Source organism: Cupressus sempervirens, chromosome 10 (assembly GCF_028749045.1).
Source record: "Cupressus sempervirens isolate cs-2001-9-10 chromosome 10, ASM2874904v1, whole genome shotgun sequence".
NCBI lineage: Eukaryota > Viridiplantae > Streptophyta > Pinopsida > Cupressales > Cupressaceae > Cupressus > Cupressus sempervirens.
Window position 1 is genome coordinate 20,011,396 of NC_143127.1, and position 18,910 is coordinate 20,030,305.

Here is an 18,910-nt window from a genome sequence, read left to right on the forward strand (position 1 = left end):
AATAATGAGTGGTGGTTTTTTCAATTTCTTCATAACCATATAAGATTGGGGATCACTATTATATTGAAGATCAATAAATACTTATCTTTTCACTTTGATGATTAAGCTAATTGTAGTGTTGACTACATCTCTACATCAATTGATCCATTATATTTGATTCTTAGATAGTGTTTTTTAGTATTATTACATTCTCTTCTAAATGTTACTTTATCCATTTCATAATTAATAGCTTTCAAATTAATATGTTAAATGATGCAAGTGCTTCCATACATTTAAATCATTTTTTTTTCCCAAGTGTAGAAAGTTATATTGAAATAATACTAAATATCAAAATAAGGTATATTCTTAGTCAAATTAAGAATTTAAATGAGACACATTTCAAAAGAGGATCTTGTAGTTGAGCATCTCCAATAATTATTATTGTATTTGTTGACTTCATTTCTAATATTTTAAACAATATTATACCAACTTCAAAAAAAAATTAGCCTTGATTAAACTATCCGTAATTGGATGAAATGTATTTCTCTATGTAAACATAATAAATATGTCATCCCACATCATTAAACTACTAATAAAACATAACTAAATGCATAATTATTAATCTCAAATCTGTAATTTTTTAAAATGATGAACTCTAAAACTTTAGTTAGAAATAGAAACCTAACCAAATAAACTCAATAAAAATTAATAATAATTTAACATTTCAATAAACTATCTCTACAGTTACATTTGAAATTTTCAGTTAAAATTCATTTTCACATTTGTGGAATAAATTCCAGTCCATGTAGCATAAGCCAAAATGAGATCTGAATATACAAACGCCAAGAGACACATTATATAAATTGAATGAGGGGACAGAAAAGCTTACACCTCCTGTAGCAGGAACTAAATTTTTTGACCTTTTTTTTCTAATCACACATGTGGTCTACAATAACACTTACAGCCATTGTAATGTACATAAAATGCGCATTTCATTTTTTATTTATTTAGGGTTTTGGTGTTTTCCCCATTCCAATCACTGCCTACTGCTTTTTGTTGATTCCAAGCATGAGTTCACTCAGCTTCTTGTTGCTCAGCCGCTGTTGGTACACGCTCGAATCCTCACAGCTGTCCACAACCCAACCATTTCAATGCACAATAAATTCTCATCTATCAACATGGAATTTTCATGGAAGCAGGTAAGATAGTTGACTCCTCTATTTACAACTGAGTATATTAATTGTAGAGGTATTAGTACCTGTCAGGAAATGGTACCACTGATCTCAAACTCTCTGCAAGCTTGTCAGCATTCTGAGCAGTGTTGACCATTTGGTTGAAGCAGATGTACCTCCCAAATGCAGAAGCTTCCTCAAATGCAGAGATGTGGGCCTCTGCAACAAACCTTACATCCGCACTCGCTAACAATCCATTCTCATACATTTGTGCTGCACCTGTTCTCACCACAACCATTTCAAATTTCAACAAAATTCTCCAACCAAATCAGGTATTGCAACTACAAGTTTGCTTCTAGGTTACAACCCTAAAAACCCTATAGTTTCTGTGAAATGCACAATGTTCCCTGAAATTAATGACACGGAAGTAAATAAAGATTGCAATCCTTAAAAAAACCCTATAAATTCTGAATGTCCAACATTCCTAAATGAATGCTGACTATCTTTATGATCTGGACCATTGGGATTAAGCACTGAAACTTATAGACGAGGGCCGTGATGCAGGAGAAATTTTTTACTTCGAGAGATTAAATTCTTTCTTCTATTTGAATACCCAATTCGGAAGTGATTGCAAGGCTCACATGCCAGACTTACATTTTCATTTTAATTTCAGAGGTTCACACCAAATCATAGTGGCACAAGGCAAACCTTATTTTTCAAGAGATCGTCATTTTATCATACTTTTGTAATTTCCGGTATAGGGGGTTGAATCTTTGCAAGAGCTAATTATACTGCATACACTACTTATCACATTAAATCAAAATATGCTTCCACTGACGCATTAATCTTGGAAACCAACATAACAATCGATAAAGGATTACAATAAAAGTTCTTGGAATCGATTGTGTATTTTTAGCATCTATGTTTGGGAGTGAGATCCTTTTTGTTACATCTCTTGCTCACTCTCACTATCATTCTGATGGATCACAGAGTGTCGTCTAAACACAATGGAATCCAGAAACTTATATTATAATTCTAAGAAATTATGAAAATCTCATGTCTCTATTTGATAATAAAGTCAACAACCAAACAACCAAATCCGTAAGCTAAAAGGTTCCTCTCAATAGAGAAACTTAAGTAAAGCAAGGGATAAATAGCTGATGCAGCTGGTGGAGAAACTAACCAAATCCAACCAATTAGTACAATCATAAACAATACATGTTATGTCAGTAAATCAGAAGCTGAGCAAGTCTAGATAATCAAATTGACGAGGTCAGTAGTCCGTTTTACAAAACAAAACCAAATAATTTCACCTACAAACATGTCCTATCTCAAATAGCACGGCACAAATTTTGAAAAACAAGTTTGGAGGCAATTGAGGTGTTTACCTTTGAGAAATGCAACGGTGGATCCTGAGGTTTTGTATGCAGAGCCGGGCCCTACAACGAGACCTGTATTAATTGTCACCATATTTACGCCTCTGTCCATGGCCAGAGCCCATGCTGTCCTTTCTGATAGTGTCTTTCCCAGTGCATACCACAGCTGTAATGACAATGGCACACCCTTTGAGTTTAACAACATTTAGCAGACACATTATTATTTGGACCACTCCACAATCAGAATGAAAAGAGAAAGCGAAAGGAAAAAATGAAATGTATTGTAGACTGAAACTCTCTAAAAAGGGGAGTGTTTGAAAAGATGGGAGAAAGGTCAAAAGCCATTCCAAGATAATGGATCACAGGATGTGATTAAAAATATTGATAAAAAATATTTATATAATCCATTTCAGAAGCAGGACTGAAAAGAAACATTATTGCATAAAAGAAAAAAAGAAAAAGAAAAGTACAGTGGCTATGGATGGTCTGGCTTTAAACCTTCAATTTTCTGCAAAGATTCACATCACTCCAATGCCTTTCATGGAGGTCAGAGATTGAATTTCGATCTTCTCTCCACACTATTGCAGCTACTGAAGATGTGAATACCACTTTTTCAATAGTTTCAGAATGAGCACATGCTTCCAGGACATTGTGGGCTGCCCTCACCTCAATTTCAGCTATCACCTCCTGCATAATAACCATTCAGAGAATTATCAATACACTCAAAGAACAAGAATGGTGCATCCACCATTGAAGGCCCCTTGTGCTAAACAAGCCTTTTCATCTACTTACATCATATTGAGGGGAATCAAATGTGTAGAAAAGGCCTGAACATCCACTAAGTGCATCCACTATGCTGTGATAATCCAACATATCAGCATACAAGATCTTCAACCTCTCCCCACTCAATTTCTTCAAAGATTCAACTTCACCTGCCACCAAATGAAACCATCAATATACTCAACATATCAGAAGCAATCATTTCTCAGATCCGTCTCTATATAGCATAACTGAATTGTATAATTGTATCCTGGTCAATCAACTCTCCTCTTCTTAATTGATGGTTCCCAAGAAAATGATGGATCAATTGTTAATCATACACAATTAACATCAAAAGTGAGTTTGCAATTCTAGAAAACTCATGCCAAAAAGCATAACCGTGTTAAAACTGACGGAAATAGATGGATTTGATGTTAAAAAAATTTACACAATCAATTTCAGAAAACTGATGTATTTCTAATAGATTGTGGAAATCTGATTACATTAAACATAAATGTGTTAAAACTGGACAAACACACAAAAACCGTACTAAAGCTCCGACTCTCACAAGTAGTTTTTAAACTAAACACCAACAAACACAAATTTCTACATAGAAATTCTTCAGTATTCTTACAGACAAATCTTGCCTATTCCACCCTAAATTATTTCACTCCATTGCATAAGAATATATATACCTCCATTTTGAATAGTTGCATGCACGGTGTATCCCCTGTTTAGAAGACCCTGAACAATCCAGAGCCCTACATAAGTAGATGCATCCATAACACAAACAACCTTCTCTTTGCCATTTGCTGCATCTAAATCCATGTGAGTAAAAGCAGGCATCTTTGCAATCTGTGTTCAGATTCTTGTCTGAAACTTGCAACGAACTACAGGATTCTTCTTCTGCTGTGATGGTTCAGCTTAATTAAACCCCGTCTCCCTAGCAAGAGCATTAAATAGGGACGAAATATATGATAAATGTGCCTGGTGCGTGTATCGCTGGGGACTTAAAGAAGGGCAGGTGAAGAATGGAGCTGTTAATTGAATTGGGTAGATGGATCGTTATTGTTAGTTTTAATAACATAATCCAAAAACAAACAACTGGCTTTGTATTGTTAGATAAATAGATTTGTTAGTGGACAGAAAGAAACACACCCTGGGCATCGTGTTTCAATTTGGTACCCACCACATACCCATAAAGCCATTTTTAGTTTTGTATGTATAATGGATCTCAACTTGGCTTCGTTGTCACCAAAAAGTTACATTACAAACAATAAATGACAATTTTAAAATAGTTAAAATATAATTTTATTATTTATCAGTGAAGTTGAAAAGTTCTATTTAGTGCATGGTTCTAACATTGAAAAGGGATGAGGGCGGGATTGTATTCCAGACAAAATCTACAGAATAGATATCCCTTAGTTCTTGGGTCTTAGCCGAAGAAGTTCAGCCATAAAGTTCGCGCACCTGTATCAGATAGTTACACAAATTTTCGTAAAAGACCTCACCGAAAAAGTTATCCTTAAAAAAAATAGGCTGATATATTATAATTTAAAATTCATGATATATTATTATTTAGAATTCATGTCGAATTAGTGATACCTTCCCTACTCACCACACATTTCTGTCACCCCAAATTTGAGCCATTTTTTAATCCCCAAATGTTGGGCCACGCTTCTAGAAACATGTTTTTAAAAACCCTCTTCTCACCATTGTTCAAAGCTGGTGACCTTTATTGCTGGACATTGTTAAGGTGTGTTGAACCCATTTCAGGAAATTCTGTAACCGGCAGCTTTGACCTCGATATTATCTACAAATTACTGTGTGGGTCTAGTGGAAAGTAGGATGGTTGACCTGCATGTGCCTGTCAAACAGCGAGTTAGATAGAAAGAGATGAAGTAGATGGGAAGAACAGTTTTTTATTGAAGGAAAAAGAGGAGTAGATGATCATTCTCTTGTGAGTAAGGTATATTTGTTTTTATCATTAGATCAGTATTGAATGTAGGAGGCATAGGTGGCATCCTCTGCGCCTCTACACTCTACATTCATGCCATCTCATGAAAAGTTGTCTTTGTGAAAGCTTTCAATGCCCCAAAAAACACTAAAATTTGTGAGCCACAAGTTCCTTGCTTGGAATGAATACTAGGTTGGTGTGTTTGTTTTTAGTACGCAATGACATTCTGTCTACCAGAAATCGATTGCGCTGCCATTTTTAAGGACGGATGTCACCACATTTGTTTTGTCTCTCATTGGTCAAAGATATTAAGGGGTGATTAATATAGATTTACTCCACGAGTAGTTACAGTCAACTTTGGGGACACTTCGAGTTTCTAAATAGTGCATCAAATTTGTAAGTTTTTTAATGTTTTTATATGTCATTTAATTACTCATAATTGTTATAAGATTTTAACAATTTGTTTATATAGTGTAAAGATTAATCAATTTATGTGTGCGCTTTAATTTAGATCATGCTCTCTAATCTATTATCAGAATGTGAGGAGGAAAAATGAGAAGTAAGTTGTAGAGTTATATGTATTGTTTTGCTTGTAGTCTAGCAATGTTTGAGATTTATTATATATACACTTATTAAAAACGGTTATAGAAGTGTTGTTTGCAACCTACTTAAAGATGCCCTAATAACCTTGCATTACAATCACTTCAAAAAATTGCACTATTAAACATATACATCTCCTCTAAGAACCAATACGTTGCCCTCTAATAACTATTATTACCGTAAAGTTACATGCTATATATCAATTTTAATGTTAGTATTATTTTTTTGTAATCAACTCTACAATATATTATAGTTTCTTTATAATCATATATGTCTTGTATATATTTGTGAGCTAAATTGCAAGTAACAATTTTATATCTATGCTCCCAACTCTAGGGGGAGTCGTAGTGAGACATGGAGTGACATCTCTTAGCTTATTGAGTATAAGGGGAACTTCAACACCCCCTTATTCCCTTCAGAGAAGTTGGGGGTTGGTTGACTATAATGATAGTATGAACGACCTATCCAAGTTCATAAGAAAAAATGATATGATAGATGTGAAACTTAGTGGTAACCAATTTACTTGGTCTAATAATTACAAGGAGAAACTATTGGAAATTTGTTCGGCGCTCCCCTCGAGATTCATAACAAGGGCTTAACTACCTCCTGTGTACTATATGTTGAGTGGTTGTATTGGACATTAACAAATCAATCTTTTGGTGCAACGACAACCCCACTCTAACAAGTGGTATTAGAGCTTGGTCACAGGTTCGAATCCTTAGACCCTCGGGTAACGCTAAGGGGAAGATTGTTGGAGATTTGTTCAATGCTCCCCTCGGAATTCATGACAAGGGCTTAACCGTCTCTTGTGTACTATATGTTGAGTGGTTGTATCAGGCAGTAATAGATTAGTCTTTTGGTGCAACAACAACCCCACTCTAACAACAACACCTTATGCAAGTTAGGCTGGATAGATGCTTAGTCTTTGCTAAATGGGATATGAGAGCTAACACCCCACTCAAGGCTTTGCCAAAAACTATCTCAAATCATGCTTCCATCCTCTTCAACTGGTTGGAGAAACCTTTGTTAGGATCATTGCCTTTTCGTTATAAGATCATGTGGCAAAGCCAATAAGAGTTTAGAGATTTCTATAGCTAGATGGTAGAATATTCCAATAATGGGGATGACTATTTATAAAGTCTAAGAAACTTTGAAACATAAGAAGAGAAATGAGGGAATGGAGAAAAGTTTCTTTTGGTGATAGTTTCCTAAAAAAGGGACACAAAATATTACTTAGAACAAATGTAACAAACCATGACGAATGGAGATCTTTCCAATGAAACCCATGAGGAGGAAGATGAACAAAGGAATAAATGAGTCATTAACAACAAGAATGAGGAAGTTTATTGGAAACAAAGGTTGAGGATTCTGTGGTTGGTCAAGGGATAGAGAAATACCCCCTTCTTCCATATTTTGCCTCCAAATACAAAAAAAGAATATTGTTGGTTCTCTTACCAATAATAATGATGAGACGGTTACAGAAGAAGACAAGAAAGGGGAACAGGCTACCAACTTTTTCACATAGGCGTATACTGCAAATGTCAAAGTGTGTACTAGTAAGACTAGGGAGAAGCTTCTCTTGCAAATTCCCATTGTTATTGATGAGGCTAAAAATGTGTAGTTAATGGCCAAGGTGACAAAAGACGAAGTTAAGGTGTCATTTTTTGCTATGAGTGCATATAAGGCCCTCAAACTTAACATATTCCTCCTAGCATTTTTTCACAAAAATTTTAGGTGGTGATCAACGATGTGGTTTTTACGACATAATTTTGTGAGGACTAGAAAATCATCGAGGATTCTAAACAATACCTTTATTGACCTTTTTCTTAAGACCTCAGAGCCTAAGACTCTATAGGACTTTAGGGCAATAATTTTATGCAATACTATCAATTAAATATTCTCTAAGGTGGTGGTTAACAAATTGAAGTTGTTACTTGACAAATTTATTAGTCAGTCTCAAAAGGGGTTTGTCTGAGGGTTTGATAATTTGGATGATATTCATACTACTCATGAGATTTTACACTCCATGGACAAGAGTAAAGCTCCAAGAATGACACTCAAATTGGATATCTCCAAAGATTATGACAAAGTCAGTTGGAACTTCTTTTATGACATCCTTATCAAATTGGAATTTCATCCTATTTTCAAAGGATTATACAAGAAGTTGTGGGAACCAGACATTTCTTAGTCTTGGTCAATGTGACCCCTTGGGGGTTCTTCAAATTGGAAAAAGCCTCTGCCAAGTGACCCTCTTTTGCCTTATCTTTTCATGATGACGATGAAGGTTCTCAGTAGAAATATGCATAATCTTGTGACAACTAACAACAAGAAGGGGATTAAAGCAACTATCCACCTTCCTCCCAAGGTGTTACAATAGTTTATTGATGATACTTTTTTCCCTTGGGATTCCCTTGATAATAGAGGCAAGGGAGTGAAATAACCTTCGTTTAGGGTATTAGCTTACTTAGGGCCATCAAATTAATTATGAGAAAAATAGCATTTTCCTTTTTAATACTATACAATATCTCCATAGAAAAATCACTAAGATTATTGAAATTTAGTCAGACAACCTACCAACTACATATCTTGGTCTTCTACTAACTGTCAAGGAAGTTTCTCCTAAATTTGGAGTTTAATTTAGAGTGAAGTCATAAGAAACTATTTGGTTGGATGGGGAAAATGTGAACTAATGCAGGGAAGCTCCAAGTTCTCAGTGCTTCCCTCCAAGGGATCTCGATTTACTTATTGTCTATTGTAAGATTTATTTTTTATTTTATTTTATTTTTTTGGGGGTAAGGGGTGGGGTGATGGAAGATACTAGAGAGAATCCAACATAACTTCCCTTCGACAAGGATGGAAGAGAAAAAGAGATCGAGTTGTTTGAATTGAGATAAAATTTGGAAATCAAAGGTCATGGGTGGGATGGGGCTAAGAAAAATTGCAAACCTTAATAAAGCTTTGTTAACCAAGGCTACCTGAGGGTCCTCAAACTGGTGTAGGACTATGAAAGCTAAGTACTTCCATAATTCACATTTTTACTACTTCCATGTACTCACAATCTCCTAGTGGGTTCTAAAATTTGGGCTAATGTGTTGAAATACATAGGAGTGCTAAGAGAAGGTGTTAAATGGAAAATTGGTAATGGGCTAAAAGTCCAATTCTGGGAAGATTTGTGGATCAAGGAAAATTTGTTGTAGTCCAGACAATTCAACATGCTAATGGAAGTGCTCAAGGAGAGGGTTGGGGATAAGGTGGCAGAGTACTAGTCTACCTAGAAGAATTAGATAATTTTGAATGACTATCTCATGGATTATCTAGAACTAGGCCTTGGAGTTGTTGACCCTATAGAAGCTTCTAGATAGATATTGAATCCATCTATATCTTATGGACGGTGACTTCTATTGGTCAAAGAACATGTTGGGGCTCTGTACGGTCAAGTCGACATATTTGCAGATGATAAGGAACAGAGGGGATATTACTAGTTGGAAGACGGTGTGGAACTCTTAGCTTATTACAAAAAAACAATTATTTTTGGTGGATTTCCCTACATGGTAAAATGCTTGTAGTCGACAACTTGACTAAAATGGGATTCCAGATGATGAACCAATGTGTCTTATGTAAACAAGAGGTGGAAGATATTAATCAACTTTTAATAAGTTCCCCTTTTATTGCAAAGGTGTGGTACAAAGTTCTAAGAAATTTCAACACTGCATAGGTTTTGAGGGAGGATTTGCAATAATTCATCAATGATTGGGATTGCACAAACAACTCCCCCCCCCCCCCCCCAATTTGCTAATGTGTCGAAAGAGAGAAATAATAGAATATTCATAACAAATTAAGTACTGATTATCCTTTTGAAGATGTTGTAGGAAAATGTGAGCATTTGTAGATAGAAAACCCCAGATGAACCCCTAACTAAGAGGGACTGTATACTTTCTATTGGTTGGGGTTTACATGATACATTCCACCATTTTGATAAATCCAAAAGGGAATTAAGAAGATAAACTATGTGAACGGGACCAAGCTTCTTGTGGGTTAAAATTAACATTGATGGGGTAGCTAGGAATAGAAATGTGATGGGAGGTGTGATAATTAGGGATCAAACAAACTCTTTATTGCTTGTCTATGGTAGAAATTCAGAGATGATGACTAACAACCAAGCAAAATTTATTGCCCTATTGTGGGGTCTAAAATTTTCCACCTCCATAGGAGTTAACATGATAATCATAGAGGGTGGTTCTAAAAAAATTACAAAAGTAATGAAGGAAAGTATAAAGGGATGTTGGAGTTTGGTTAGCATAATCAACGATGCTAGAGGTAGTTTAAGGGGCTTAAAGGATTACAATATCCAACATATCTATAGGGAAGATAATGTAGTGGTAGATGCAATGGCGAAGGTAGGGCTCAGTTGTAAGGGCTTTCCTTGTTGGAGAAACATGCCAAGCATACCAAAAAATATAAGATCCCTCATGAATAAGGAATCCCTCATGACTAAGGAATAAAGAAACATGATAAATAGTGAAGCACATGTACAAGAAATATACGACTAAGGGGAATAAGAATGGGAAGGTTATTACGAGAAAAAAAGGTGGTTCAAAAAATAAGGTTGATGTGGAACATGACAATGTTGACTAAGTCCACTTAGGCTTCATCCATATTTTGGCTTTATGGCAGGGTCACATCAAAGGGTATTATGAAAGAGAAAGGTTCAATGCCATCATATTTAAACATTGGAAATTTGAGATTGCAAAAAATCGAGCCGTATTTATTGCTAAGATAAACCTCTATCTTTTCATCCTTGTTAGGAATAGTCTTGAAAGGACATAAATTATGATAAATGGATCGGCTCTCATGCCTTAGGAAATGAATTTAATACTATTAGTTTGACTACTTTTTCAACTTTTAAAGGTGGCATTAAGGAAGGTTTGAGAGAGTTTTGTGAGGAGGGTCTTATTTTGAAGGAGTTTTGTACTGTGAAGAAGCGAAGCTCCAGTAAGAATAGAAGATGTGAGAAAATGGGTAGGGGGCTTTCTTGTGTTGAACCTGACCAAATTGAAGATGCTACTTGTAACTACCCTAAACTTTGGATAATTTTGGACAAAGGAGGAATGATGACCTACATGGAATCCATGATTGGCTTCAACCACTACTTCTCTCTATAATTTGTCAACAATTGGAAGGAATGAAAGGTTTCCATTGGGAGTATCACATTTGAAATCAATGAAGAGGTGATAGCCCAAGCTACAAGGTTGTCTTGAAAGGGTGGAAGTGGAGGAAGACTAGTAGGGTTACTTATGAGCACAACCTCAGACAGTTCTTTCATAAAGACAAGGAACTTGTGTATTTGCATGGAGGTTTTATTATAGAGGATTTGATGGAACCTTGGGACCAGGTTTGTGCCTTCATCATGAAATATTTTACCCTTGAGGGTAGAAATGAGGTTTGTTATTATTAGATATCATTTTCCTTTCATGAACCACGTTTGACACCATGACTTAATTTCTATTCCTTTTTACCTATTGCATTCATTAGAACCCATTGTTAGGGATGCTAGAGAATGTAGGAAGTTATAGAAGAAGGATACCATCTTACACTAGGGGTTGAAGTTTAGGCTTTATCATTTTCATTTAGCTTTGTCCCCTCCCTAGCTGATTACTATCTAGGCTGCTCCTCCCTCTCTAAACCCTCCCAAAAGCAATAGTGTTGGCCTCCCTAGGATGAAGAAAGGGCATAAAAGACCCAAGACATCTAATACCTATCCCCTAGATTCCCCAATCTCTAGTTCCTCGTTAGAGGTCGCTAAAAGGTGAACCTTACAAAGTTGCTCAAAAACTAAATCTAAACCCAAAGTGCCCCTTTTGGACTTAGAGGTTGCCCTATAGATCCTCTAGAATTACCAATAAATCCAGGATGAAAGAGAAAGCATTGAGGGATAATTATAATTTAGAAAATAAAACCACTAAATTAGAAAGTAATGTTGGTTTAGAACCAGTTAACAACAAGAGCTCTACCCATGTCTCTAATAGCATAAAATGGAAGACATCACAAAAGCCCTAGAAAATTGTGAAGTTGAAAGTAAGGAGACATCCCCTCTTAAGATTTCTTCTCCTTTCTATTCCCCACATGTAAAAGGTAAAAATTTCATTGCATATCCAAAGGATACAACAAAGGTCAAAGACAAGGAGATTGGCTACTGTAATATGTGCATGTCTAATGGGAAGGAGATGAAGATGCTCAACCATGAATTGCAAGTGGTGAAAAAAATCTGTAATATATTGGCATAGTTGTGGTCAAAGCAGTGTACCCCTTGGTGTCTAGACAATGTGTCCTACAGCAGGAGGAGGAAGATCTAGGCCATGGAGATGGTGCTACGAAGGAACTCTTTTAGTATTGTTAGAGGACTAGATGGTCATGTTGTTGTCTAGACCCAAGGAGCATAAAAATGACAATGCTTCTCCTAGGTCTTGTTGTGGGTGGTTCAGTGGACCTACTCCTTTAGTTGGGAGGGGCATAATTTAGGTTTTATTACTAATATTTTTTTTAAAAATTAGTACTTATATGTGGTTAAGCCCTATGTGATAGCTAGAACTTGATAAATTTTTGGTTACTTGTGTTTTTTTCTATTACAAACTTGACGCAACACAAGACAAGAGAATCCCCAAAGGAGATGTCCTAGCCCCCAACAATTAACCACACAATAGAAACACAACACAAGACACAAGATCTAATACCAAAATCAACGCTTTATTTATAAAACAATTGACTACATGCAATGTGCTAGGTTGTAAGGCCTTCTTGATTATGACCAAATATAAAGCAAGTAATAGTTCTACAAGATCCCTCAAGATCCAATCCAAACCATAGCTAGTCAAATCTGTTACACAATAACACTCTAGTAGAAACCTCCAACAAGATTTAAACTTGTGCTTGCAAGCCACCAAGCAATCTCCTTGTTTCCCAAGCCACAATTGCTAGCTCTGCTCAAACTTTGTTCCTGTTAGCTACTCCATGTTGAACTCAGGATCTACTCTCCTGAATGAATGAATCAAGACTCCCCAAAAACACCCTAATTATACCCAACTAAGCCACAATCCAACCCATAAAGTTACAAATTAAATAAACCCTTGCATTAAATGCATATCTAAGACACAAGTTGGCTCACAAAAAACATTAAATACAAAATGTTAACCCACGATAACCACACAAAAATTACTTAGGACAAGCCCTCAAGTTTAAAAAACTAATTAAATGCATATATGGGAGATAAAAAAGACCACAAATAGGTCCTCATGTACCCCCATATTGATCCACGTCACAATCACACGCTACAACGACCGATTACCTCAGTCAACACTACACCTAGTAATGATTAAGCATCCACCCTTCTTCAATCGAGCACCAAACTTTTCCACCAAGCCCATTCGGTCAAGCTTCCAATTGAGAAATACCATAAAGATGCCTGAGCGCCTCCAGTCTTCCGCCGAATATGCCAAAATCTTTAGGAACCTTAGATGTCCCTACATCGGGCTCCTGGGATACAAAATAAAGCATGTCCCATAATTTATTCCTTCATGAAAACTAAACTTTTACTTCATATTCACCCAAGGCTTTTCAACCCATAGAGCCAAGAAAATGAACAAGTCCATCAACCAATTCCTCCTTTGTAAATCTACAAACAACTAATTAGCATATTTGCTCACAAGAATAAACTGAACAACATTGTAACCTACAAATAAGGTCTGCAACTTGTCACCACAATCCATCTCAGTAATAAGATCATCAAAATCCACATCCACAATACCAACATGTAGATCAAAAGCCAAATCCACATCAGCAATAATTTATAATTCCTCAACAACATATGTCAAACTCTCAACACTAGCGATCTCATTACCCACAACAAGATGCTCTGCAACATATGAATCATCACCCACAAAAAATTGATTATCCACGACCAAGTGCTCTGCAATTTCCATGTCAGATCCATCCAACTAATCATGAAAACCAATCTCCATCCCAATATCAACAAGGTTAGGAACCTCTTCAACAATAACCACAAGTTTCTCTACAAGTTTCACATCAGACTCTACAAACTGATCAACAAAATGAACCTCCACTTTGACCTTGTCACACCATCTTCTCTCTCGAACAAGTGTTCTAATTGACTAGAAAATTCACTTCCAGATCGATAGACTCCAACTCCAGTAGTATACAACTTCCTTCTTTTGTTTCTCAACTCTTTTAGACAAAGCAACATCCACCCAAGTAATTGCCTCATTAATCCATGTCTCCACCACATTACAGAGATTCACAATCATCCCAGGGTCCAATCTTCTTGGAAGCATCTTCCAAGATTTTCATAGACCCTTTGCAAAAAATTTCCAACCAAATTGAGATCTTCTCCAATCAAATTCTCCCAACCCAAGGTCCTGATGCAAAAAACCTCAACTTCAGTGATCTGTCTACATGCTTAGGAACAATTGTGCTCTAATACCACCTAACATAGAGCAAGGTAGGAGAATCCCCAAAGTAGATGTCATAGCCTCCACAATTAACCACACGATGGAAACACAACACAAGATACAAGATTTGATACCAAACTCAACTCATTATTTATAAAACAACTGATTACATGCAATGTGTTAGGTCGTAAGGCCTTCTTGATTACGACCAAATACAAAGCAAGTAATAGTTCTACAAGATTCCTCAGGATCCAATCCAAACCCTAGCTAGCTATATTTGTAGCACAACAATGCTTTGTTAGAAACCTCCGGCAAGATCTAAACTTGGGCTTGCAAGCCACCAAGCAATCTCCTTGTTTCCCAAGCCACAACTACTAGCTCTTCTCAAACTTCACTCCTTTCAGCTATTTCACACTAAACTCAGGATCCACTCCCTTGAATGAATGAATCAAGACTCCCCCTAAACCCCCTACTTATACCCAACTAAGCCACAAGTCAGTCTCAAAAGTTACAAATCAAATAAACCCTTAAGTCAGCTCACAACAAATATTAAATACAAAATGTTAACCCTCGTGTTAACCCATGATAACCACATGAAAATACTTAGGATAAGCCCCCAAGTTTACAACACTAATTAAATGCACATAGGAGAGATAACCAAGACCACACATAGGTCCTCATGTAGCCCCAGATCGATCCATGTCACGATCACACACTACATGCATTAAATGCACCAAGTAAACCAATCAAAGCCTCACGAACTATAGTTGGCACCATTGCCCAACCAATTATCAACAAAATAATCGAGCATGCCTATCGAGCTCCCACAAGAATTGCCAAACAAGCCAAGCATCACAAAGAATAGGTTCTACTGAGAACTATAAACTATGTCAAGTTCCTTTAATGACTGAGCACCACAATGACCAAGTACCTCGGTCAACACTACACCCAATAATGACCGAGCAACCACTCTTCTTTGACCAAGCACCAAGCTTCTCCACCAAGCCCATTCCGTCAAGAGTCCAATCGAGAAATACCATGGAGATGGTCGAGCACCTCTATTCTTTCGCTGAAAATGCCAAAATCTTTAGGCACCTCAAATGCTCCTCCATCAAGACCCCATACTATGATGATGTTAAATAGTAGGACTTCTCTCAATAAATCCAGTTTAATAATTTTACTTATTAATAGCAATTACGTTAGATGGGTTCTCAATCTTTTTGATAATTGTAGATGATTTAGCTTGTTTTCTCCACTTCTTTTGCTAATCTTGTTTTGGATAAGAGGTAAATGTGGGTTGTGTTGGTCTTAGTAAGGTTTGTCAGTAGATTTTCAACTATTTTTGTAAGAATTTGGTATAACTCTGATACCATGTAAGAATTTGCCTTAGGAAAAAATGACACCAAGATCAAGAAGCTCAAGAACTTAGCACAATATGGACCAAAAACTTATGATCATAATAATAGTATGAGAATGAATAATTGATTAATACACACTAGAAGTGCCTGTATATAAAGGCCTCTAGAATGACTAGGAGTTAGCAAAGTGATAAGCCTCACAACTAAGCACATGTCCACCAAGACTGGATTATCCTCCATTGAGCACAAGAGTTTGTGCGATAATGAGAGGATAAGCTTACATAGGTGTATCTCATAAAAAGATATTGCATACACCATGTGCTCAATTAGAGTGCGAACAATTGTGTTTTCTACATGACAACTCAGTTGAATATGCAAAATCTTGTGTTGTCAACAAGATAACTCATATGACCATGCATACTCCTAGGTGTCTACATGACAACTAATATAATAATGCATTAACCTAAGTAAACTTAAGTAAATTGTAATAATAATTAATTATTTACATTGACACCCCCCCTTAAGTGCAACTTAGGGAAATGCACTTAAGCTTACAAAAGCTATGATGAAAATGCATGATGGGTCCTGGCTACTAGGCCATGTTAGGTACCCATGTACAAATGCAATGCAATCTCTCTAAAAATAGAGAAAGAGGAAAAACCTCGTGGGAAAAATCCTCCCCCAAAAAGAGAGATAAGTACAATAAAGAAGATGCATGTATGGATGGAGTAATCAAGACCCCCCAATTATGACATAGATCATGCATATACAATAGAGAATCCCTCCATAAGAAGGAAATACAAAGAAATGAAATCCCCCTCTTAGGGAAAGATCTCCTAATGATGAGTGCTTCAAGACAAAAGAAAATCCAATGCCTACAAACAACATTTCTCCCTTTAGGAAGAAGATACACCAAGTATAGGTGCAAGTATACTTCCCATTGTGGATAGGAAGATGTAGGAAGAGAAACACTGTAGCCTCCCCTCAATGATGAATGCACACCCATGAAAGAAGCTCCTTGATGACTGAAGAAGCTAAACCATGAAAACTAAATGAAGTTCCTCCTTGTAGGAAGAAGTGGTGTCATAGGTGTAGTTGAGAATGCTCCCCAACTAATAGGAAGAATCCTCAAAAGATATGATGTCTAAGGAAATTGGAATACAATCTCCAAAGACTGATATGTCTCCTCTGAAGTAAAAGAGTCCTTCATCTACTGAAAAGAAGTGTCCACAATCATGTCAGTCTCAAAAGAAAGATCAAGTGGTTGAGGGACAAAGCGTTCCCTCACAACAAGTGAAGAAGAATTATCCTAAACAAAGAGAAGATAGATGCCATCAATAATTTCTCCCACATCTTCAATGTAAGACTCCACTATTGGTCTTAAAATAGTTTTGACATTTGAATGTCAACACACTTAATTACTTTCTACATTGAAGCTGAGTACACTATGTATGTCGAGCCACAGTGTGCCGAGTTAGATTTCCAACAGGTGCCAAGTGACTTTAGGTGTCGAGCATTATACAAGTGCCGAGTGATATATAGGTGTCGAGTCACAGTTAATGCTGAGAAAGTCAGAACATTACATATGCCGAGTGAGCCATAGTGATACATGTGTCGAGCAAGACAAAATGCAATAGGTGCTGAGCAAAGTAGGATAGTATATGTGTCGAGCACCAGTAGTCCAATATGTGCCGAGTAATACAGACTCAACATATGAGTTTGTGCCCTCACAAACTTAGATGTAAACCACTTTTGGAGCCGACATAGAAAGATTTCGAAGGATGATAAGGATAAGAACGAATCTTTTATATTTCCTATGTAATCAACATGTAACCAATCAAAAAAATGGAGAAGGCATGCAACCAATGAGAAAAATGCAAGGAATGAGCTAGAATTCAAGATTCAATATGGATCGTAGATTCATACCTAACCTTAAGTCTATGAAGTTTTTATAAGAAGACTTAGACCCCCATTGTTTTATGTTGTTGAAGAGAAGTCAAGAAAGTTGCTAAGCAGGTAGCAAATTGCAGAACATAGAAAATAGTAGGGGCATCACAAACTTAGTGAATTGAGTAGCAATTACACATCCAGTTGATCAGAACAAAGCAAGGAATACGAATAGATATCAGATCAAGCAAGGATCACATCAGAGTGAGTAGATCAAGTGCCTAAAATCAGCAATTGAAGATTGTAAGCAATTAGGTCAAAGGTTTCTAATACTCTCTAGCCATTGTATTAGATAGTGAAAACCCTATGTTAATAGGTTAGCTTAATAGCTATTTTGTAGATCCTTTAAAGAGGTGACTAAATCCTTTAATAGGGTGACACTTCATGTAAAGTGTTTGTAAATCCTTTAACCAAGTCACTATTGACACAATGTAAAGCCTTTGACAAGGTAGGCCTTTCACAGGGCAGACCATCAGAAGTGGTCAAATAATTATTGTTTCAGTAATTTTGTGGGCATCATCCCCACCCCAGTTTTACCTTCTTATTCCTGGAGGGTTTTTGGGTTACTAAATCTGGTGTCATGTGTGTTAATGCATGTGTTTGCTTTATGTTTATTTAATAAGTTTACATGCATGCAATTTACTTTCAGTTATGTGTTTTAAAGGAGTTGAAAAGGCTAAAGTGTGGTACTTCTGATTCACCCTCCCCTCCCGCCCTGTCCCCTCTCAGAATTACTCTTCCCATTTTGAATATTTCAACAATTGGTATTAGAGCACAAGGTTATCACAAGGAGAAGCCTAATAGCTTAGAGAAAAGGTCTGAACATGGAAGTCTTCAAACTTGGGAAGATCATAGACAATCAGGTGATTGATGTGCATCTCGCTCTACACAAATTGGAAGAAGCCAGAGAATAATTGAGAAAGTCTTTAAAAAGAAGGAAGGATATAACCATAATAGAAAATGACATACACTACCACACAAGTATTTTCCAATGGAAATTCCAAGGAATTTGATGCAGCAATAGCTAAATTGATGGAGAAAAATAGAGCACAAGCTGAAGAAATCAGAATACTCAAGCTTGAACAAGAATCACAAGCCATAATGCTTTGTGAAGTGACTGAACAAAAGAAGAGAGCCATTGAAGACAAGGTCATGATAGGATATGACAAGAGAAATCTTACCAATAGACTAGAGGAGAAGACAATTGAGTTTGAAAGAATCTCAAACATGTAGCTAGACACCTTAAGTCAGGTGATGAATGCTCATCATGAGCTAAACATGAAGGACATTAAGATTTCCA

The 18,910-nt window shown here is 36.4% G+C and overlaps 1 protein-coding gene across 1 annotated transcript; it reads right to left on the reverse strand.

Moving 5' to 3' along the window:
- Positions 1 to 813: 813 nt before the first annotated feature.
- LOC149532363 (cinnamoyl-CoA reductase-like SNL6) lies at positions 814 to 4,212 on the reverse strand. The gene is made up of 6 exons (XM_089803329.1): positions 3,982 to 4,212; positions 3,320 to 3,459; positions 3,026 to 3,214; positions 2,540 to 2,693; positions 1,238 to 1,430; positions 814 to 1,107 (listed from the first exon to the last, which is right to left on the reverse strand). The coding sequence occupies exons 1-6, from the start codon at positions 4,130 to 4,132 to the stop codon at positions 1,023 to 1,025; spliced, it is 912 nt and encodes a 303-aa protein (XP_089659455.1). The 5' UTR covers positions 4,133 to 4,212; the 3' UTR covers positions 814 to 1,022.
- Between the last annotated feature and the right edge of the window lie 14,698 nt (positions 4,213 to 18,910).

Excerpts from the sequence above, each read along its gene's own strand:
- LOC149532363 (XM_089803329.1), bottom strand. The coding sequence starts at position 4,132 with ATGCCTGCTTTTACTCACATGGATTTAGATGCAGCAAATGGCAAAGAG. Across the intron at positions 2,694-3,025 it reads ATCTTTGCAGAAAATTGAAG|CTGTGGTATGCACTGGGAAA; the intron begins GTTTAAAGCCAG and ends TTGTCATTACAG. Across the intron at positions 1,431-2,539 it reads CACCGTTGCATTTCTCAAAG|GTGCAGCACAAATGTATGAG; the intron begins GTAAACACCTCA and ends TGGTGAGAACAG.